This window comes from Peromyscus eremicus, chromosome 8a (genome assembly GCF_949786415.1).
Source record: "Peromyscus eremicus chromosome 8a, PerEre_H2_v1, whole genome shotgun sequence".
Lineage (NCBI taxonomy): Eukaryota > Metazoa > Chordata > Mammalia > Rodentia > Cricetidae > Peromyscus > Peromyscus eremicus.
In genome coordinates, this window is record NC_081423.1 from 175,624 (window position 1) to 198,481 (window position 22,858).

Here is a 22,858-nt window from a genome sequence, read left to right on the forward strand (position 1 = left end):
GATTTGAGTGTGAGATACAAGAAGTGTCATCTGCAGACTGGCTGTGTGTCTCACCAGTGATGGTGGCCCTCAGTAACCAAGACTCATTGCAGGTGTTTCTGAAGAACTGAATTTTCCTTTAACTTTAATGAACTCAAATTTAAATCACATCCCATGACTGATGGCTACTGTGCCAGACAGCACAGCTCTTGAAGCAGATACTGATGCTGTGTGAACCCAGGGAAATACCACACCCTCTCAGTTCTTTTCTTTCTCCAAACTGCAGTCCCTGGCTCTGTGGCAGAAGGAAGTAGGTTATAGATGGAGAAACTCAAGACATCCATGCCTAATCTTCTGATGGCTTGTTCCAAAGCTACCTCTGAGATCAGGAGACATCTGTGGCTCCTCCAAACAGCCCACAGTCAACAGAATTCTTTTGGGAACTTCTACCTGAGGCTCTTTCACCAAGAACAGGCAGACTCTGAAGTTGGCACTGCCAACCCTGTCAGCTGGGGCCCTCCCATATCAATCAAGGTAAGTCACCTCACCTGTAAAATGGGGACATTGACACTCAGAGCCACAAACAGTACTAAGCGCCTTCCCAGCAGCATGCCTGGATGCAGAAGAAACTCATACACCAAGAAGACTCACTTAACAGTCGATATGAGTGCATCAGGGACTCAGTTAGGAAATTACACATGAAGTAACCACAGCCATACCTTGCAAGATGCCCAAGGCCCCATAGACACTCAGTCGGAACGTCCTGTGCTCCTGAGTCCCATTGACAGTGGGGTGGTCATCTGTCCAGAGGCTCAGCCAATAATTGGAGGCGAGTGCAGACACATGGTTGCATAGGAAGAGGAAGATACTCAAAAAGGAGATGAAGAGGCCAATGGCCCTCATGTAGTCCCAGTACACTGACAGCTGCACCTAGGACCCATAGAGTGCCAGCATGAGGATAGCAGCTCCTGTGACTCCTTACAGCCCATCCCACCCTCTTGTGCCCAGGCCCTCGATACCCTGCTACCCTGTTAATCAATGATGTCAGCTAGTAGTACCAAAGACAGGCTTTCTGCTTCCCACAATAGCTTCCAGTCAAGCACTCATCACCCACTCAATCCATCATCACCCACTCAAACATATAAGCAGAGAAGAGCCATAAGAGGCATAGAATGCTATGCAAGTGCCCAGGTGGTTTTCCAGGGTAGGTTTTCCCTGAGGAAGTCATGTTGAAGAGTTTACCAGCTATGAATGGAAAATAGGAAAGGAAGGGGGTGACCCATAAGTGTAAAGGCCCTGAGGTGCAAGGGAGTGCAACACATTTGGGAAAGTGACAATAAGGATGGAGAAATGGTTGCAGCTGGCCTATCTGTAGCCTGGGAGGTTCCATTCAATACTCCAGGCTGCTCACAGTCAGGCAGTCATGAGCACAGGCAGAAACTGAAGTACCAACATGGAGAAAGCAGCTCAGATCCCAACTCCAGGAAAGTCACTTAGCCTCTCTGACCTGGGTTTCGGCATAGAAACTAAACATAGAGCCCTGGCAGGCTTGCATTCCCATATGCCAAGCAAAGCACTCTGCACTGTGCCTCACTCACCTGCCCTGTCTGTGCCTTGTCTGCTTCCATCAGCTTCCAGGTCTCCTCCTTGGCTCCAGCCTTCTGCAGTTCGGCCGTGCTGCTGTGCTGCTGGCTAGCATCCCCACTGTGGGAAGAAGAACTGCTGAGATGCCTGTTGCCAAGGAGAGTAGGATGTAAAAGAAGAACCTTAGGGAGTGCAAGCACACACATGAACACATACATACTTGTGCCCCTGTTGACACTCCCCAGAAGAACATGTTTCCATGGAAAGGGATGTGTATGTTAGGAATGGGGCTGCTGTGATAGGTGTGAAAAGCAATGGGCAAAAGGTGTGTGGGAACAATCTTTCATGTAAAGAAAGGATCAGGGAGCTGGAGATGTAGCTTGTTTGGTAGAATAAAGCTCTGGGTTCCATCTAAAGCATGGTATTAAACTAGGCACACACCTGTAATCCCAGCATCAAAGAGGTAGAAATGGGAGGATCAGGCATTCAAGCTCATTCTTAGCTATTTATCCAATCCAAGGCCAGCCTGGCATACACACGACCCTGTTGTTGTATAATATTAGTTGAAGATGTATAACATCTATTTATGCTGTGTAACGTTTGTTTAATGATGCAAAGCTGTATTGCATTCTTTTATGTTGAATTTGTTTAACTCTGTGAAGCTGTGTTACTGTGCCTGCGTAAAGCAACTGGGTTGGTCTAATAAAGAGCTGAATGGCAGATAGCGAGGCAAGGGAAAGGATAGTGGGACTGGCAGGCAGAGAGAATAAATAGAAGAAGAAAGCTGGGAAAAAGAATGAAAAGCAAGGAGTTGGGGATTTAGCTCAGTGGTAGAAAGCACAAGGCCCTGGGTTTGGTCCTCAGCTCTGAAAAAAAAAAGAATGAAGAGCAAGAAAAGGAGAAGAGGATGCTTGGGGCCAGCCACAGAGACACACAGCCAGACATGGAATAAGAGAAAAAGAAAAGATAGACAGAAATAGAGAAAGGTAGAAGTCCAGAGATAAAAGATAGATGAGATAATTTAAATTAAGAAAAGCTGGGTAGAAACAGCTAAGGCCAGGAGTTCATAAGAAAGAATAAGCCTCTGTGTATTTATTTGGGAGCTGAGTGGCGGGGGCCCCAGAAGTAAAGAGTTTTTTTAAACAAACAAACAAACAAACAAAAAACACCACTACCTTGCCTCAAAAAAAATTCTCCAATTAACCCCAAGTAATATCTTTGAAGAGTGTAAGCTAGAGCTTAGGGCTGCTGGCTCAGAGCCTCTGGGCACTGGTTCAGATCTGAGCTGGGCATCTCTAGAGCTGCCCAGATGGTGAGCCTCTCTATCTGTTTGCTGTGAGATGGGAGCAGGCCAGGAGAGAATTGGAGGCCAGTAGACTGCAGGCTAACACTGTGCCCAGCTCCCAGACTAGCATCACCATTAGTGTGACTGTCTGTGATCACCCAAGGTGTCAGGCCCCATCTCAGGAACCTAAGGAATAACACAGGTCATGCACGGGGCAAGGTTCAGAAGTAGAAACAAACAAATGACGGGCAGGCCTGTGTGAATTACAGGTCAGTGCTGGCTCCTTCCTGGGAAGGCTCTTGAAGAATAGATAGGTGGGCAGGATGTACACATATTCCAAATCCCTGAGAGCTGTGGTGGGTAGTGTGGAGGTGCTACCTGCTCCTTCTCAGCTCCCATAGGCAGAGATACAGGGCCAGAAGCAACGCAGGGCTGGATGCCCTCCCAATGCTTACCTCTGAGGGTGTTTCCCCACCGTCACCAGCATCCCATTCTCCACTGGCTTTGACTCCTTCCCTGAGCCACTGACACCTGCAGAAGACAGGAAGAGGGGAGAATGTGGCACCAAGAGCTGGGCAAAGCAAACAAAAGGCCAAGAACCCAGTCACTTCCAGAGTAGGCAACAGTGACTCTGACTGCCAGGGAGCTTAAGAAGACAGAAGCACATTGCTCCAAGTTCCATCCACAGATCAGACCCTCAGAGAAGTACAGGCCTCTGCTCCTGACTGCTTTGCTGGGGGCAGATAGCACCAGGAGCCATGGGTAAAAAAAGCACTCATTGGGAGAAGCTGGAGTCAAGGCAGGGAGGGCAGACAGGGCCAAGTACATTGGGCTCTAAACATCCATCCAGTAGGGGGCACTGCTTAACACAAATTCACACCCATATCATGATGCAGGCTGTCATCTGAGACTAGAGGATTGCAGGTTAAAAACCTGGGCTACATGTTGAGGCCTTGTCTCAAAACCAAACTAATGTCAACTATTGTGACAATGGCATCCACCATAGGCAAAGGCCCAGAGGCCCCCTCAGTGCCAGAGCTCATCCCGTGTGGTCACATTACCCAGGAGATGCCCAGAGACTGGGTAAGCAGGCCTGTTAGAACATCCATGTCTCTAGCAATAAGGTTTTGATGTCTGAACAACTGGTGAGGCCACATGGGGGTACAGCTGTTAGATGCCTGCCCTAACCCCAGAAGAATCCACTGGTGTCAAAAAGATCAGAACTCAATGACACTTGATGGTGACTAGGGGCACCAAGCATACTGTCCCCCTACTCAACAGCAGCCATCAATCTGTGACTCCCTCCCTATAATGGCTTCTTCATTTTTTGGTACTAAGAGGAAATACAGACAATCAAGGACTCAGGCAGGGTGTGTGTGTGTGTGTGTGTGTGTGCGTGCAGGGCAGAGGCAACTCACAGATACAAGCAGAGAGCTAGCAACACTGTCAGGATGACCTGGGGACTCAGAAGCATGACACACAGATAAACACAAAATGCAGAGCAAGACTATCTCATGACAGTCCTGAGGGCCACAGACAGCTAAAGAGGATGGGGCCAGGGGAGGGCTCCAAGCTAACAAAGAATCCCCCTGAGGTGGGTGGGAGTGGCTCTGTAAATGAGCAGATACCTGGATCCTGTTTGCATCCCTAAAGGGACTCAGTTCTAGCAGTCAGTGGGATTGAGCTTTCACTTAGCTGTGTGTCCTAAGGAAATGCAAAACCTCTCCCAGCCAAGCTGCACATCTGTAAAATGGGAATGTACCTGACCCTCATATGCAGGAGGCAGAGGTGACATCACAAGTCTCAGTGAGGTGCTGCTTGTATGAACATCTGTGAATGTGCTCCAGGTAACTCTGGACCTGGCTAGGACTGAGATTCCCTCTTTAAATATCCCCTTGAACATCAGTATCTGTACATTTTCATTATGTTATTTTGTGAGCATACATGTCTGTGTGTATATGCACATGGACTGAGGTTACAACACCATGGCTGTTGTTTCTCGAGTGCTGTCCACCCTGAATTCTGAGACAGGGTCTCTCCCATCCTGGGAATCAGTGAGTAGGGTAGGCTGGCTAGCCAGTGAGCCCAAGGGATCTGCCTATCTCCACTTCCCCATACCTGACTCTTTACTTGGGTCCTGGGGATCAGACATAGTCCTCATGTTTCTAAGACAAGCACTTGACTTACTTTATCTCCATAACCTGGCCACTGCTTCTTGCTTTAAAAAAAAAAAAAAAAAAAAAAATACAAACCCCAAAACAGCCATGTTACTAGGGTGAATGATAACAAGCAGAACTTTTCAGGCATAAATAAGCACACACAATCATGCATGGTACACCCCCTATCCCTCCTGCCCCTGCTTCAGAGGAGTTTCTGTGGTGACTCCTTCTCCACCTACCCGGTGCCCATGGGCTGATGGTCCACCAGGATCACCTTAGGGCTCCCTTACTTAGGAAGTACTTGTCAGAATCCCTCTCCTGAGACCCTACTCTACCATCAATAGCCATAATGGCTAAGGACCATCCCCATTACTTTTGCCCTAGCATGCTGTCTAGAGCCCTCAGTCCCCGAATTCCACTCCATCTCTAGGCCTCTGACTGATTGTTGGGTTACTTGCACATTTCTTTGTTTAAAATAGGTTGGGTAGGTTCAGTTGTCTGCCTAAGAGCCCTTGCCTCAGCCCCACACTACTGTATATGAGAGGGTGGGGACCCTAGTACAGCCATTGGATTTTGCTACATCACATCTCTCCTTCACTGCCAGGGTCACCCACACCATCCTTCATGCCCAGGGATGGAAAAGCAGCTTTCTGAACCCTGTCCTTTCCCTATCCATCTGCTATATGCCCAGCACTTCCCAATATGGCCTCTGAGAAGTATGCCGGATGGGGTTACTTGGCCTGGGAGATAAGCAAGCTTGGATCTGGAAACACATCCCAGGGCCACCCACACAAAGCCTCATGATGAAATAAGCGCATCCCAGTTCCCCACCAAGCATGCAGCAACAGCAGCTGTTCCAGGATGCCTACATCACAGCCCTGATGCTACTGACCTTTCTCAGTTATCACTCTGCTGCCTGGAAGTCAAGAGATCTGGGAAATGTTAGGAGCCATAGGCAACCCCTTCTCCGTGCTTCTTCTTCTTCTTCTTCTTCTTCTTCTTCTTCTTCTTCTTCTTCACCCACCCAGAGGACTGAAGGGGTAAACTGGGCTGAGGACCTGCCTTATGCATGCTTCAGTTTCCCCATCCCACCTGGGCTGGTAGAACCCTGACTAGCATCTTTCTCTAGAAGCTCCAATTGTGTTTAACCAGCAGGAGAGCAGGGAAGCCAAGCATGGTGCACAGACCATTAGTCCCAGCTACTCTTAAGGCCGAGTCAGGAGGACAGTAAGTTCAAGACCAGTCTGGACAACATCTCAATGTGAAAAGTAAAAGCAGGACTGTTGCAGCCCAGCCTGCAACAAGGTCTGGGCTTGGTCTCCAGTATGGGCAATAAAGAAGAAAAAGGAGGGTGGGCATAGCTCAGAGATAGAGCACTGGCTTGGCACGAGCAAAGCCCCAAGTTCCATCCCCACACTGTTGGGAGGAACCAGCCTGTAAAGTACTGTAGTCAGGCAGGTCATAGGCTCAGGGAAGGTGTGACAGTAGGAGGCAGGTGAATCCATTGTCCCCTTAGGAAGGCCAGGCCCCACAGACCTTTCCATTAGGCCAGCTACATGAGGATCAACATGAAGGTCAGACAAGGCCACTCAGCTCAGATGTATCCTGGACCCCACCTCAGGGTGATGTGGGGCCTTTTCTCTGATGCAGGAACCACAATGACATTCTTTGTCATTTAGTCTGTCTTTCCTCCCAGACTCCAAGACACAGACTAGATCTTATCTGTCAGCTCCCGGTGCACCACATGAAGGTACACAACACTGAAAAGGGGCACCTTCAATACAGCAGGCACTTTGTACACCTCTGATGGGAGATGGGATGACTGACAAGTGACAACCAGTGAGGAAGTGGAGCCAACCCTCTAATGCCACTACGGGGCACCACAGCAGCCACACCCTGTAGCTAACCAGAGGGTCCTCTGAGAGCCTGTGTGACTAATAAAACAAGAGCCTACCTGAGAAGGCTGCAAAATGTTCCCCAATTTGCTGGCCACTGATAGAGGGACCCAGGCTGCTGGAGCCTGGTACCTGCTTCCTAAGTTCCCCAGAAACAAAGTCTGCAGGGGCAGATTCAACTGGCACTTAAAACTCAGGCCAACAGCAGAGGCCCAGGACAACAGGTGGGATGGCTGCAACAGTCATGTCTGTAGTATCATGTGTCAGAGGAACAGTACAGCTATGGTTATCAAGCACCCAGGATGTCCCATATACCCAAGATCACACTAATCACCAGCATATGTCAGGCTGGCCCTGCATTGCTATTTGGGGTTATCAGGAATAGAGACACAGCTCAGAGGGTCTTAAGGAAGGGCCCCTGGACCACAAAGCTCTGAGGAATATGGCCACTGTGAGTGTTCACACTCTGCCTTAGGCTACATCCTATATGCCTCATGCTGTTCTGAGCTACATCATGGTTGTCACTATTACTTGGCCCCCATTGGAATAGAAAAAACTATAATGATTATTGTCTCCATTTTAACCATTGAGGAGCCTAAAGCCCACAAGAGAAAGTACTTTACAGGAAGGACAAAGACTAACCTTAAGGTCACAAAGCCAAAGCCCAACCCTGTGTACCCTGTGCTGAGAATCCTTCTACCTGACCTGCAAGGTTAAGCAGGTCTACCCAATTGTTGATCCCCAAAAGCCCAATGTGCTTGTTGCCCAATACTCTCATGAATTGCGCCCCTAGGGCACAGGTAAACCCTCCCATAAGCAGCTATGATGATCAGAGCCAGCTCCTGAGAGTCCCCCTGCCATCCTTACTGTCATCTTCTGAGGCCAGGTCCTGCTCAGCACTGGCATAGGTGCGCAGGAACTCGGCGAAGGCCCCATCCCGGTCTAGCAGCTCCTGGTAGGAGCCCATCTCTGATATCTTGCCGCCACTCATAACAATGATGACATCCACTTGGGGCAGGCAGCTGATGCCATGGGTGACCAGGATCCGTGTCTATGAGCAAAGCAGAGACTTTGATCCCATCAGCACTGTGAAGGAAACTGTCACATCCCTGTAGAGACTAGAGGTATCTTGGATCTCAGGACCCAGTGCCATTGCTCACCTCTCCCCCTCCCCCCACCTCTCTCGTGTCAGGCAGGAGCAGCAGGGAACAAAGCCAGTAGAGCCCTGCCTGGACTACAGGATGGAGACAAAATGACCCACAGACTAGAACCAGTGCTGGAGGTGGCAGTTTACAGAGAAGGGTAATTCAGAGTTGGGAGACTATTTGAGAAGTAAACTCTAAGAGGGAGACAGACACCACCCAAGAATGTGGATGAAGGAACAGTGAGGCATCTGCATTTGACAGCCCTACTGTGTGTTTGCAGAACTAAGAACTAAATTCAAGGCCTGTGCATGCTAGGCAGGCACTCTACCACTGGGCTACCTCTCCAACCCTTGTCTTTTAAGACAAGCTCTTGCTATGTAGGCCAGGCTAGCCTAACCCTCTGATCTCAGCCTCCCCAGGGTCTAGATAACAGGTGAACTCCACCATGCCTGACTCTGATGTTTGTGTTTTAGACAGTAACTTCCCTATCCTTCCAGCTCAAATACACCACAAAACTGGTCTGTGCTGCATGGTTCTGCTTGTTTTGCCATGCTGAGTAAATACATGTGTATCAGACTGTCAACAGATGATATTTCCTTCTTGATGAACCGGGTAGCGACTGCTTTAAAAGTTGACATACACAGCACACCATCTCTAAGGGAAAGGGTGGGAATACTTGCTTTGGTTTTGCTGTTTTTCTCAAACCTCAGCATTTCTTCCTTCACACATTAGTAAGAGCCAGTATGTTGTGGTGATATTTTATTTGTGCTGAAAAGTAGTGATATTTTATTTGTATGTTAATAAATAAAGTTTGCCTGGAGATCAGAGGAAATAGCAAGCCATTAAGTAAACACAAAAGTCAGGCAGTGGTAGCACACACCCTTAATCTGATCAGTGGCAGGCAGGGTCCCTGGGCGTTCAAGGACACACTACGGAGCAGCCAAGCGTGGTGACACAGGCCTTTAATCCCAGTACCAACCAGAGAGACCTGGAGGTCTGTACAGACAGGTAGTGACAAGGAAGTGAGGTAGCTAGGCTAAGAGCCAATGAGAGGGCAGAACAGCAAGGCAATAAAGGCATGGGTAGACAGGAAGTAGGTCTCCTTTTGGTAGCTTCGTAGCTGGAGAGGTAAGGTTGGTGGCTATCACTATTTCCCTGATCTCTAAGGCTTTCACCCTTATATTTGGCTCCTTGTTCTTTATTTACTAAAGCCCGCTTAGAAATTCATCTACCGTATGTTCCTCCATCAACCTAAACAAAACAAAGCAAAACCCAGGATCACAGCCTCTGTTTCCTCTCTGGCTAAGGCTGGCTGAGCCTCTTCCTGCTCCAAGCTCCACCCCTGCCTGCCATGGGGAAGGAATGACAGCTTTATTGGAGGTCTGGGTGGTCATGAGGAAGAAAGATCCTTTAGCCATGAGGCAATCAATTCAAGTGGGGCCAAGAACACACCCTATAAAAGACCTGGTAAAATACCTGCCTTAGGGAGCTGGCAGATGGCTTAATTCATAAAGAGCTTATCACATAAGGACCTGAGTTTGATCCCCAGAATCCATGTGAAAAAGACATGGGGAGATCCCTATAGTCCTGTTACCAGGGAAGCAGAGACAAGAGGATCATTGGGGCAGCATAGTTTAATCGATGAGCTCTAGGTTCAGGAAAAAGACCTTGTCTAAAAGAACAAGGTGCCTGAGTAAAGACACCCATGATTGACTTCTGGCCTCCACCTGCATACATACATGCATGCACACCAGTACGTACTGTACTGGCTGGTTTTGTGTCAACTTGACACAAGCCAGAGTCATCAGAAAGGAAGGTGCCTCAATTGAGGAAATGCCTCCATGAGATCCATCTGTAAGGCATTTTCTCAATTAGTAATCAGTGGAGGGGTGGGAGATGGTGGGTGATGCCATCCCAGGGCTAGTGGTCCTGGGTTCAATAAGAAAGCAGGCTGGCCGGGCAATGGTAGTGCACACCTTCAATCCCAGCACTTGGGAGGCAGCAGCTCTCTGGGAGTTCAAGACCAGCCTGGTCAACAAAGCAAGTTCCAGGATAGCTAGGGCTGTTACACAGAGAAACCCTATCTTGAAAAAGAAAAAAAAGAAAGCAGGTTAAACAAGACATCGGCTCCTGCCTCCGGGATCCTGCCCTGTTTGAGTTCCTGTCCTGGCTTCCTTCAGTGACGAACAGCAATGTGAAAGTGTAAGCCAAATCAACCCTTTCCTCCCCAACTTGCTTTTTAGCCATGATGTTTGCTGCAGCAACATAAACCCTAAGACAACATACATACTGTGCACGTACATGTGCACACACACAAACCCTAAGACACATACATACATACTGTATACACACACACACACACAGCATGAAAGCAAGCCCAAGAATTGAGGACTTGTCCAGAGCCGCACTGCCAATTAACTTAAGTCCCTGCCCTGGGAGAGTACCTTGTTCTTCAGCAGGCCCATGGGACCAACCACCTTCTCAAAGATGTGCTTCCCAACATGGGCATCCACAGCCGAGAGGGGATCGTCAAAGAGATAGATGTCTGAGTTACAGTACACAGCTCGGGCCAGGCTCACGCGCTGCTTCTGGCCTCCTGATAGGTTCACACCCTAGGAAGACAGTGAGGAGGGTGGGTTTCTTGGGATCCCCTAACAATCCTGAGGGACCCCAGAACCATACAAAACAAGATTGGGTACAGAAGAGCTGCTGAGTGGGGTGCCTGACCCCCACCCACCAAGTGCTCGGGGAGGGGAAGCAGACAGTCAGGCCTGCTGGAACAGGTCTATCAGCCCAGCTATTCAGAGGCTAAAGCAGGAGGATGGCAAGTTCAAGACCAGCCTAAGCAACATCTCAAGTGAAACATAAAAGGAGGGCTGGGGATGCAGCTCAGTTACAGAGGATGTGCCTGGTACACAATGGTCTGGGTCTGGTCTCTAGTGCCACAAGAAAGAGGAGGCAGTGGCAGCTGATGACAGCTCCAGAGCCATCAGCCTATAGAAGAGTCTGTAGAAGACACAGTGGATGTGGCAAAGATACTCTTTTCTGTACACTTATTATATTATTATGCTGTAGCTTGCATCACTACTGTTGCTGTTAGCAGCCACAGTCTGTGGTGAGTTTCACTCTGAGCTGACATTTCTATTGCAGCCACCACAGTGAAGCTGGCTGCACCCAGAGTGCTGAGATCCAGCCAGTACTCCTCACAGAGGAGGGGGTCAGCACTGAACAGCAGCAGCCTATCCCCCACAACAGGTGACCAACACCATGGCCGTGTAACACCTACTGAATAAACTGCCCAAATCTATAGAGATGGACACTCCCATCCTGTGAAGAGGCTAGCCCCTGAGCCTGTCCAGATACACTCCCTGTGCTGTGCAGAGGCTAGTCCCTGGGCCTGTCCAGATCCACTGCCTTCCTGTGCTGAGGGCGGCCCCAGTAGCTATCTCTCATCTTTTTTTTTTTTTTTTTTTTTTTTTTTGGTGGGGAGGAGCGGGGGAGCTCAGGGCCTTTGCGCATACTAAACAAGTGCTCTACACTGCTAGCCATTTTTCGTATTTTAAAATGGGATCTTCCTAGGTGGCCTAAGCTGGCCTCAAACTCATGATTCTCCTGCCTCAGCTTCCTGATGAGGATCCACGCTGAGATGACAGGTCCAGCTGCAAAGGTCCCTCCCAATGTCCTTTGGACACAATTTATTGACCCAAAGGCAGATGCAGTATCCAAGATTAGTCAATCCTTGATGCTCTCCAGACTTTGCCATTGGGACTTGAGGGGGACAGCCAGGTGTCTCCAAGTGCTAGATCACAGCATTTATAAAATAGAACAAGGCTGATGAGCAGGCTGCCTACCTACCCAGCCTGTCCTGGAGACCCTGGCAATCCTGCCTTGGATCCCACACAATACTCAGACCCTTCAGTTTGGTTGGCACCTCCAACACGTATCAACCCAAGGGCCCCAGCCGATCCAAAGGATCTCCAGACCCACACCAGGTAAAAGACATCATGCGGGGGTTGGGGATTTAGCTCAGTGGTAGAGCGCTTGCCTAGAAAGCACAAGGCCCTGGGTTTGGTCCTCAGCTCCGGAAAATTAAAAAAAAAAAAAAAAAACAAAGACATCATGTATCAAGCGAGTTGGTGGATGGATCCTTGGATGGAGACTGGGAGCATACAAACTCAGCTCTCCCAAGAGGTCCCTGTCACTCTGTGTGGCTACACTCCCAGCACATACACAAGACAACCATTTGCACAGGAGCAAGTGAGCTGGGAGGCACACCTAAGGCCCTCTTCAAAAGTGACGAGTGAATAGGTGACAAGAGGGACTTAAGAACCTCTGTCTCTTTGCTATGTGACTTGACATCAGGCAAGTCCTCTAACCTCTCTGAGGCTCCCTTTCCTCAGCCATCCATTAGGGATCACAAGAACTTCTGTGCAGAAGACTTAGGTTAAAAATGTTAGCATGGTGGCAGAGTGAAGAAGTGTATGTCGGCTAGTCTAGAGCCGTCTGTATTATCACTCATAGACACACCTCCGAGGTGCAAGGCGAGTCACTCCTAGTGTCTTGTACTGTGGGTGGGACACTATGTGGCAAAAGCAGAGCATACCTTTTTTTAAATTTTTTTATTTTTTTTATTCTCTTGGACTCTGCATCACCATTCAAGAGGCTCCCACTTGGGTGGCCACTGACACCACAACTCAGACCACAGCACCAAGAGCCAGATGGTACAGACCCTCACTAAACTCACAGAGCTTCACAAAAGGAGCAGAGGCACAGGCTGGAGACAGCAGGTCCCTGACAGTCCACTTGCAGGGGGACAAAGTATGCCCCTGTTTGTTACACAGCAGCAGCTGACAGCTACAGGCTATACCCATGCCATACTGACCTTCTCACCAATCTCTGTCCGGTCCCTGCTGGGCAAGATTTCCAGATCTGGGAGGAGAGCACAGGCTTCCAACACTGCCTTGTAGTAACGTTCCTTCAGGGGGTGCCCAAATAGGATGTTCTCTCGGAGAGAGTCGTTCTGAATCCAGGCCTGCTGGGGCACATAGGCCACGGAGCCCTGTGTGGCAGGTAGTGGAGAGGAAAGACAAAGACTTGATGAAAACACAATAGCGTACATCTGCCTTCAAGAAGAGCCAGTTGCCCAAAACACACAGCAAGGGCAAGAACAGAGAAGGGCATCAATGCAGGGGGATCATCACAGACAAGGAAGAAATAAATCCAGTTCTTTCAAGGGACAGAAAGGACAGCTTGACTGGACATGGGTGACTCATGTGAGAGCAGGGCAGGCAGGAAGGCAGGTGACAGGGACCAGTTCACACAGGACTGGTGTCATGTCCAACTTTATCAAAAAAGGTGATGAAATGCCACAAAGGATTATAAAGCAAGGGAATGGAACTAAATTTGGACCTAAAATCTCAGAAAAATGACTCAGTTGCTATTCTAACATTCCAGCTTCTTCTATAAGCCCCAAGTGCCAGGGCACCCCAGTTGTAAACCTCACAAGATATTCAGTCACAGGCCACGTCTACCACAACACTGGGCAAAACTAATGTTTTCAATACACTTTCTGAAATCACCAGCACAAATAGTTCTTAGACTCAAAACATCAGTGCCTGGGATGTTAGGAACCCAGGAATTATGAAACAGAATACAACATGGATATCTAAACATGACAGGCAATTTCCCTTTGTCAGTCTTGTTCGTGTTGCCCGACCACTGCTTGGAAGAAACAACAGGTATTTGCCTGGACCCAGACACTGTCCACTTACTTCTAAAAGCGCACTGAACCAGAAAGGGAAGTATCTGAATTGGAATAAAACAGTAACATAAGCCCATATCCCCAAACTTGAGTTCCCAGGAGAAGAGGATGCAGATGACAGACAGGTCCAGGCACATGTGTCTGGCACAGGCTGGCTGAATAGTTGGGATTTTGTTAGTTTGTTTTTCCTCTCTGGCTACTGCAGAGGCTGCTGGTGACACTGCAAGGAACTGATTTACACAGTAGGCAAAGGCCTCAGAGGAAACAAGGTGCATGTAGAAAGCCCCAAGACTCATTCTTACAGCAGCCTTTAACGCTTCATGAGAAGTTTAGCTCAGCTCAAAGCACACTGCACCTCAAATCTCTAATTCCACACTTTTCCCCTATTAAGGCCCATATTAAGAATTCAACTAACACTAAGGATTCAAACTGTGTTTCGCACACCAGGTTCTGAGATTATTCCAGCCACATCAATCAGCACTTGTTATATCCTATTTACAGGATGAGACACAGAAAAATCCCAAAGAAAGAAGCCAGAAGGTTCCATCCAGAGAGACTATACAATGAAGGGAGAGTAGAGGGGATGTAGTTTAGACCTTGAGGGGATGCTAGGATAAACCTAGGAGTTTTCACCCCTCCTTCCCTCTGTCCTGGCATTTTCAGGTAGATGCGTCATCGTCCTTTGGTTAAATTCACCCCAGTGCCCCTCCCTCCCTCGGCTTCTCCCCCTTCTGCTTTCCAGCCACACACATACACACACACACACACACACACACACACACACACGAGATAAAGCGGTTGGGACTGGAGATCATCATGTGAAGTGAAATGAGGTAAATTCAGAAGGCAGAAGCCACGGATGACCTCTCCTCTGCAGCGTATCTGAGCATCCACATCCTGTTTACTGAGGAGCTACCACACTCCACACTAGCCAAAGAGCTGGGGCAAAGCAAGGAAGGAGTGGCTGTGACGGAAACCTTGCCTTCCTAGGACAGACAAAACGGGAGATGGCAGGAGGAGAGGGCTGTTCCCTTGGACAGTCTGTGAGAGACACTGGGCTGAGCCTTCCTCCCAGACCATCTCTCCCCATCCTGGCCCCATCCTACCTTGAGAGCCACGTGTCCCTCCACCTTGTCCATCTCAGCCAGCAGGGCTGACAGCAGAGATGACTTCCCGCAGCCTACCTGGCCCACCACGGCCACAAGAGCTCCTTCAGGGATGGAGAAGTTGATGCTGCAAGGACACAATGAGGAGCCTGAAGAGCACAGTGACACAGACCCTCCCCTGTTGAGGGTGGCCCACACTCACTGGCTGTGATGGTCAATGCCTGGACACCTCCAAGGCTGTGGGGCAAGGTGGGCCATGGCCTGAGGGGCCCAATGTAAATGTATCACAAAGCCTGGCCAGCGTAGGGCCCAAGGGCTACGTGTCACTCAGAAGAGGTGCTAGAGGGTATTCACCTCTCTGGGTCTACAACACTGTCCCAACGACAAGCCACCTTCAGTTGAACTCAAATTCTTAGGCACCTGGGACTGGCTGAGAAAGTCCAGAGAATAAAAGACCAGGGTGCCAGGCCAGGTCTGGAAGAAGGTTTAGGACACTGAGGGTGTGTGTGAAGAGATGAGAGCTGAGTTCCAGAAAGATCTTACTAACTCTGAATGGTCCTTATGTTTCTGTGCACATGTGGACATGTGTGTGCACATGTGTATGGACATGTAGTGGCCAGAGAGCAATGTGTTCCTCAGGCTCTGTCTGCCTTGTACTTTTTTTAAAAAAATAATTTATTTAAATTTATTTTATGTGCATTGGTATGAAGGTGTCAGATCCCCTGGAACTGGAGTTACAGGCAGTTGTGAGCTGCCATGTGGGTGCTGGGAATTGAACCCAGGTCCTCTTAAAAAGCAACAATGAGCCATCTCTCCAGCCCTGCCTTGTACTTTTTTGATACAAGGTTTCTCACTGACCTGGAGCTTCTCAAGTATTCTAGGATGGTTGCCCAGTAAGCTCCAGGGATCCTCCTGTCTCTGCCTCCTCAGTGCTGAGATCTCAGGCATACACTGCTATACCCAGCAGATGCTGTTCTCTTTTAACATGGATTGTCCTCATCTAGCACAGCAAGCACTTTACTGACTGAGCCATCTCCCCAGAACTCCCCACCCCCATCCCTGAGGTAGTCTCACAAGCTGGCTGCCAACTAACTATGTAAGCAAGATTGACCTTCTACTCGTGATCCTCCTGCCTCTCCCTCCCAAGTGCTGAGACTGCAGGTACACACCACCATACTCAGCTTTGAAATGGTCCGTTAACAAATAGAAGTAGTGGTGCACACCTTTAATCCCACCACTCAGGAGGCAGAGGCTGGCAGATATCTATAAGTTTGAGGTCAGCCTGGCCTGCATGGTAAGTTCTAAGCTAATCAAGACTACATAATGAGGCTCTGCCTAAAAAAGTACAGAAACATAAGCTGTAAGCTCTATAGCGAGACTAGCTCGTCATCATGCTTGACAGACACAGCTGTTCCTGCAGCTCACAGCTCAGCACACTGGCCTCCATGCCTAGGCCGGTACATGGGCATCCCAGGCCCCCAGGCAGAGGCCCTTCTTCTGATCCCTGGGCACTAGCTAGCGAACCACATGGATCAACTGTTTTGTTCTTTTGTGTACGCAAACATGTGAGTGCAGGTTAGAGGGCAAACTCAGGTGTCATTTCTCTGGTGCCATCCACCTTGTTTTTTAGAGTCTCTCACTGGCCTGGAACTCATCAAGCAGGCTACTCAGCCACAAGGATCTACCTGTTTCTGCCTCCCCAGTGCTGGGATTACATGGATATCACCATGCCAAGCTTTTGTCCCATGGGCTGAGGGCCACATTCAGGTTTTTACTTACTGAGTCATCTCCCTAGCCCCTGGACCACTCATCGCTATTGAGTCTTTTGTGCTGCACTATGAGGAGCAGGGTCACGGGGCCACCCTGTGAAGGACACCCAGGAAGGCAGCTCCTCCCTTCTTCCAGGGGAGACCAGGATATTCTTACAGGCTAAGGGGATTCAAAGTGGCAGGTGAAAGGACCAGGAACCCTGAGTGCCAGGATGTGGAGAATGGAGTACAGGCACGGGAAAGAGAAATACTACAAATGAATCGGGCAGGATTTAAGTTAATCCTATGGAAGATCTTACACCTTGAGTAGTTAGTGGAAGTAGAAAGGGAGCTATCTCTTTCTCCTTAGAGTCTGTTCTGTGATTGATAAAATACAGCAGGCAAGCTGCCACGTCAGAGAACAATTGTTTAGGGGCACAAATGACAAACTTGCCTCCAAAAAAGTCCCCTTGGCCTTATGTTTCAGATTCCTTAAGGAGATTAGATCACTAAGTGTTGTAGACTATTATTTTAAGGTGTGTTTTGTTTATGTTGCATTTGTTTAACTCTGTGAAGCTGTGTAAGGTATGTTACTTCTGTTACGTTGCATTTGTTTAACTCTGTATTACTGAGCCTGTGTAAAACACCTGATGGTCTACTAAAGAGCTGAATGGCCACTAGCCAGTCAGGAGAAAGAACAGGTGGGGCTGGCAGGCAGAGAGAATATACAGAAGGAGAAATCTGGGAGAGAAGAAAGAAGTAGTTAGAGAAGGAGGAGGACTCCAGGGGCCAGCCACCCAGCTACACAGCAAGCCACAGAATAAGAGTAAGATTTACAAAAGTAAGAGAATGGAAAAAGTCCAGAGGCAAAAGGGTAAGTTAAGAAAAGCTGGCAAGAAACAAGCCAAACTAAGGCTGGGCATTCATAATTAAGAATAAGCCTCCATGTATGATTTATCTGGGAGCTGGGTGGCGGGCCCTCCAAAGGAGCAAAAACAAACAACGACTGAACAAGTACAGTCACAGTGAATGAGAGGCACATAAGAGGTGTCCAGGGAATAAGGACAGGAATAGGTACGCTATAGACAGATAAGGGCTGTGTGGGCAGACACCAGTGGAAGGGGTAGGTGTAGACAGGCTGCTAGGAAACCTTGAGAAATACAGAGAACCACATTGTTAAGACAGGAACACTTCAACAGGGACCCAGCCTAGATACCAGCATACCCTGGGCCTCCAGGCACTGTGACTGGCTCAGAGAGAAACACCACACCCAATTTGGGCCAATAGGAGATAGGAAGGAAGTCAGAGGAATAGCAGAGTTCTACAGGCTCCTGAGACCCTGGATCATGCAGTACCTTCAAATGGACCTTCTCACTTCCCCAAACCCCAAATCCCCCTTGTGGCCCAGAAGCATGACTTCCTGTCACAATCAGAAGGGACACCTATACCAAGTACCTTCTGAACTGCTCCTCACAACAGCCCAAGTAGTTGTGATTAGATCTTTTTCCAGATGGGTAAACTGAGGCTCAGAAAGGCAAAAGTCAGGGTCACAGAGGTAGAGTGCTCAGGGCCCCAATGTCAGTGTGTCTAGTTCCCAGGCTTACCCATTCAGCGTGGGAGGTTCACCCCTAGCCCATGTGAACGTGGCATTCTTCACAGTGATGCTATTCATCCCCCCACCTGGAAAACATCAGAGACAATGTGTTAGGAGTCATGCATGGCAACAGGCACACATGCAGATGCCATGCTCTGGTCTCCTGCAGAGGCTGAGGACCATCACTGGTTACTCAGTGCTTGGGGAGACCCTCCTCGATCTCAAGCTGGGAGTGTTAAGCATGAGCCAAGATCAAGGAGAAAAGAGTTGTGCCCTCATGTAAACCTCTCTCCACCAAGGTAACCACCATCACACCCATCAACACACTCCAGGTCCTAGGCTATCATCTGCTTTAAAGCTACAGCCTTTACGCCTCAATTCTTGGATCCTAACATCTTCCCTTTCTGTTCCCCTTCCTTAGCCATTCCACCCTGCCCACCTCCCAGCAGGTCAATCTTTCTACAACTTTAGTGTCAATCAACTGAAAAAAAAAAAAATCTACTAGAAGCCAGCTAGGGAACAGGAAGTGCTACAGGAAGGTGAGGAAGGGGTGGGAGTTTGTCCAATACCCACAGTATAAGATCCAGAAAGTCCTGCCCTGCTCCATTAACTTTGTCTCCCTTGTTTTCCTTTTACTTCTGTCTCTATTTTTTTTTTTAAGTTCCTTAATTAGCAACTACCTTTAAAGCTGCCAGAAACACTTCCAGGGTAAGTGCCATAGACCAGAAACCCACAGCAAGAGGAGGTTGCTAGTTAAGTGAAAATAACTGCAGTTCCTCAAGAGGAATGAGTGCTAAGCAGGAGTTGCACCTCATAAAAGAGGAAACAAGGTGTGCCACTCCAAGAACCAGCCAGAAGCTGGTACATCAGCACTGCAGCAGCAAACTACGCTTTTGTGGGGCAAACAGGCAGGGCTGCATGGTGATTAAACACCTCAGAAGAGGAAGGACTGGTCCTGGCTCAGTGGCGCTTGCAGAGAACTGTGCACAGCTTGAATATAGGAGCTCTGATGGCTGTCTTGGCTCTGGAATCCACAGTGTTTTCCCACAACCCAAGAGCCTCAGGACAGCAGAAAACCATGCAGCAGAGTTCCAGCACCTGCTTGGACTGTAGTTCTAAAAAAGGGACAAGTGTCTTCCTAGTGGACACATGGCAGTGCCTGGAGACGACTTTGGTTGTCACACTGGGATGACTACTATGAGATGTGGTGGGGAGATGTCAGGAACACTAGTCAGCACCAACAATCATAAGGCTGTCCTCAACAAGAACTGTGAGCCCCAAGCACCCACTGTGATAACCTTCTAAGGGCAGGGGAGAAGACCTGTGACTCATACATCACTGATGATATCCTATAATAGCCCACTAGGCTCCTGGCACTACATACACCTCATTACCAATTCTGTTTACTGGGCTCTGAGCCAGAGGGTGTGAGTTTGAATGCTACCACTTCCCAGCTAGACAGTCTCTCTGAACCTCTTTCCTCCTGTGAGCCAGGATTGTGCTGCTGGCACCACCCTGAACCACTGCAGTAGTGAGTATATGCACACAGAGGCCCAGGAACAAAGGCTGGTAGCAGAAGAAGTGCTCAGGAAATCTCAGCCCCAGACTTACCTGCTGGGCATCTCAGGCAAGTTTGCTGACCCTGGTTCCTGCTCTCAGGGCCATGCTACATTGTGTGTTTGAACCAGGACAGGCACCAAAACTACACAGAGAAACCCTATCTTGAAAAACCAAAAAAAAATCCACAGGATACCTGGCTGGGCCTAGTGACACAGCCCTGTACTCCCACCCATTCAGGAGGCTGACGATCCTAAGTTTGGCCAGCCTGGGCAACTTAAACCCTGTCTCAAAAAGTAAAAAGTAGACTGAGGCTATAGCTCAGTAGTAGAGCACTTGCTTGCTATGTGTGAAGTCCTGTTTTTAATCCCCAGCAATAAATTAATCAATTAAAACATCCAATGAAAGATCCAGATGAGGAAAATGAAGTTCTAAGTGCACACACACAGGCAGAAGCAGAAACTGAGCTGTTTCTCACCCAAAACAGAACCAACACCTGGACTGAAAAGCCCAAAGGGCAGGGGACAAGATAATAGTGAAGCCCCTTCCTGTCCCTCTGCAGAGGCTGGACCCTGGGTCTTATAGGTCCTGGAGGGGCCAGGATAAGGAGCCAAAGTGGGTAGAAGAAAGGTACCCACCATCCTTGATCGACCACCGCTCGATGCTGTCTGGCTCCAGCTCCTCGTGAGACAGAAAGATCCGGAGACGCTTGAGGGAGACGCTGGCCTGGAGAAGTAAGCACAGGGTGTGTCACCCTGACACCATCTGTACCACCTGCTACCCTGTACCTGGTGACCACAGAAGTCAGTAAATGAAGGGCATGCTGCCTCATGCAATGGAACTTTGGAAGGCAGCACCTCTACACTGGCAGACTGAGTTTGACTTCGATAAATTACTGGGTTCTGGGTCCTAATTATGGAAAGACAACACATGCTGCAGTGCGTATAGGCAAAGGGTCTAGGTTTGCTTAAAAATCCTTCAGCGCACAAAGAATGAAAGCAGGAAGAATGGATGAAAACGGGAAGAGGAAGAGGGAAAGAGGTCCTCAGAGCTTTTAAAGAGTGGATAAGGACCCACCAGCAGAATATAAAACTGAAGAAGTAGGCCAAGACTTATGTTTTTTTAAACACAGCTGGGAGAGGGCCAGAGGAACATAGAACACTCCAGAAAGATTCTTTGAGATTAAAAGAGAAGTCTTGAGGTAAAGTCCATACCTCTTATCCCAGAACTTCTGAGGTCAAAATGGAAAGAACATGAATTCCAAGCCAGCCTGTGCTAGAGTTGAGTTCTAGGCCAACCTAGGCTACAAAGCCGGACATTCTGTGCCAAGGAGGAAAGTGTGTTTCTTTCTCAGAATAGAATCAAATGACTCCTTACTGCTGAGATAGGAGCCATGCTGGGATCAGCAAGTGATTCATGCACAAGGCTCCACTGGGTCGTCCAGGACTCAACAACATGAGCAATTTGTAAAAGTGTGGTCAGGGCTTCTCAAGTAAATCAGTGGGACAGTTTGGATCCGGATGACACTGAAGAACCTGTGTGTACTGTGGTTCAGAGTCCCCATTCCCCCTCCTGGTTCCCTGTCACCCATATACCTGCACAATGTTGCTAATGACCATAGGAGTATGCTGACAGCTCCCAACTCCTGGTTCCCACTGTCCCCCACACATCTGCATGATGCTAATGATGACCATGGGAGGATTCTGAGAACCCCTATGTTACCCTCCTGGCCCCCTCTGCCAAATACACACCTGCACAATGCTGCTGATGACCATGGGCAGAATGTTGAGTGGGAAGCGCAAGATATTGAACAGGGCTAGGGACACGAAGGCTTTCTTTGCATCTAGGATGTTGCTCTCATCCACGGTCACATAGACAGCAAAAGTTGACAGGGCCACCTGCAAACAGGGCAAAGTGTTGAATGATGGAGTCACAGCTGCACCACCCTCAGAAGGAAGGGGGATTCAGTCAGGTCAGACCTCTCCACAGGGCTTAAAATGGAAAAAGCCTAAGAGGGGTACGAAGAGGCAGGTGCAGAGGCATCATAAAGAATGAACCCGAAAGGTGGATGATCAGGAGCCAAACACCTGGCCACTGTGGTAAGTATTCTTGACATGCAGGTGACCCTGGGGTCCATCAGTTGATAGAGGGCTCTCCTGGCATGCATGAAACTCTGAGTTCACCCCAGCATTGCATCAGCCAGGTAGGGTAGTGCATATCTGTAATCCCAACACTGGAGAGGAGGAGCCAGAAAGATCAGAAATGTAAAGTCATTCCTGGCTACAGAAGTAGTTCAAGGCCAGTCTGGGTTAAGACTCAAAAACAAAACAAAAACCAGAAAGTCCCAGCAGTGAGGATGGTGCACAGCAGGCTGATCATGCCCCAAGGGCAGCCCTTTGGTATGTTAATTTCATCCTTTGTCTGGAGAAAGAAGAGTCCTGAATAATCCCAGAGGGTGACTTGACTCAGGAGTGGACAAGTGCCTAGTGATTTTGAGTCTGTTGCTCAGATGGGAGACTCCCTGGTGTCATCTAGTGGGTAGCCAAGGGTCCCTTAGGAGTCCTCTGGGACACAAGTAGTATAAGCAATTCAGAAAAGCATATATAGGGCAGACAGACAGGCCTGGTCCTGGAGCTACCAAAGGCTTTCCCCTGGACATAACCTGAGCAGGAGCAGCCATGCACATATGTGTCATTTCAATCACCCCTAGAAGCCAGTGGGGCATGAAACTAGAACCTATTCACCCAGAGCATGTCATTTGTGTGGCCCAGTGTGGGCTCTGTTCCTCAGATGGGTTGGCTCCCCATATATGACATGAAGTTGACACACCTATAAGGACATCCAAGCCAAGTACTGAGTGCAAATCCTATAGGGTCACCGAGGAGGCTGAATTTATTCCACTTTACACTTATGGTCAGGCCCCTTTGGCCATGCTGCCAAGGATTCCATCCTCCTAGAAACATGAGTCTGATGTATCCAGCAAAGAGACTGAAAGGGAAAAATCAGTAGCCATCTTGGGAGATGCTTCCCCCTCCCCTCCTCCAA

At 48.8% G+C, this 22,858-nt stretch overlaps 1 protein-coding gene across 4 annotated transcripts in view; it reads right to left on the reverse strand.

The window, feature by feature from the left end:
- The window catches only part of Abcc1 (ATP binding cassette subfamily C member 1), a 129,278-nt gene that overhangs the window by 14,845 nt on the left and 91,575 nt on the right, over nucleotides 1-22,858 (reverse strand). For 3 of the 4 annotated variants that reach the window (XM_059269931.1, XM_059269933.1, XM_059269929.1), the window contains 10 exons: nucleotides 21,565-21,711; nucleotides 20,452-20,539; nucleotides 18,267-18,342; nucleotides 14,915-15,041; nucleotides 12,930-13,106; nucleotides 10,492-10,659; nucleotides 7,770-7,953; nucleotides 3,304-3,379; nucleotides 1,578-1,710; nucleotides 699-909 (listed from right to left, as the gene is read on the reverse strand). In XM_059269931.1, coding sequence (XP_059125914.1) covers nucleotides 699-909; nucleotides 1,578-1,710; nucleotides 3,304-3,379; nucleotides 7,770-7,953; nucleotides 10,492-10,659; nucleotides 12,930-13,106; nucleotides 14,915-15,041; nucleotides 18,267-18,342; nucleotides 20,452-20,539; nucleotides 21,565-21,711 — 1,387 coding nt within the window. The remainder of the gene's footprint in view (nucleotides 1-698; nucleotides 910-1,577; nucleotides 1,711-3,303; nucleotides 3,380-7,769; nucleotides 7,954-10,491; nucleotides 10,660-12,929; nucleotides 13,107-14,914; nucleotides 15,042-18,266; nucleotides 18,343-20,451; nucleotides 20,540-21,564; nucleotides 21,712-22,858) is intronic. The other variant, XM_059269930.1, reaches the window with a different exon arrangement.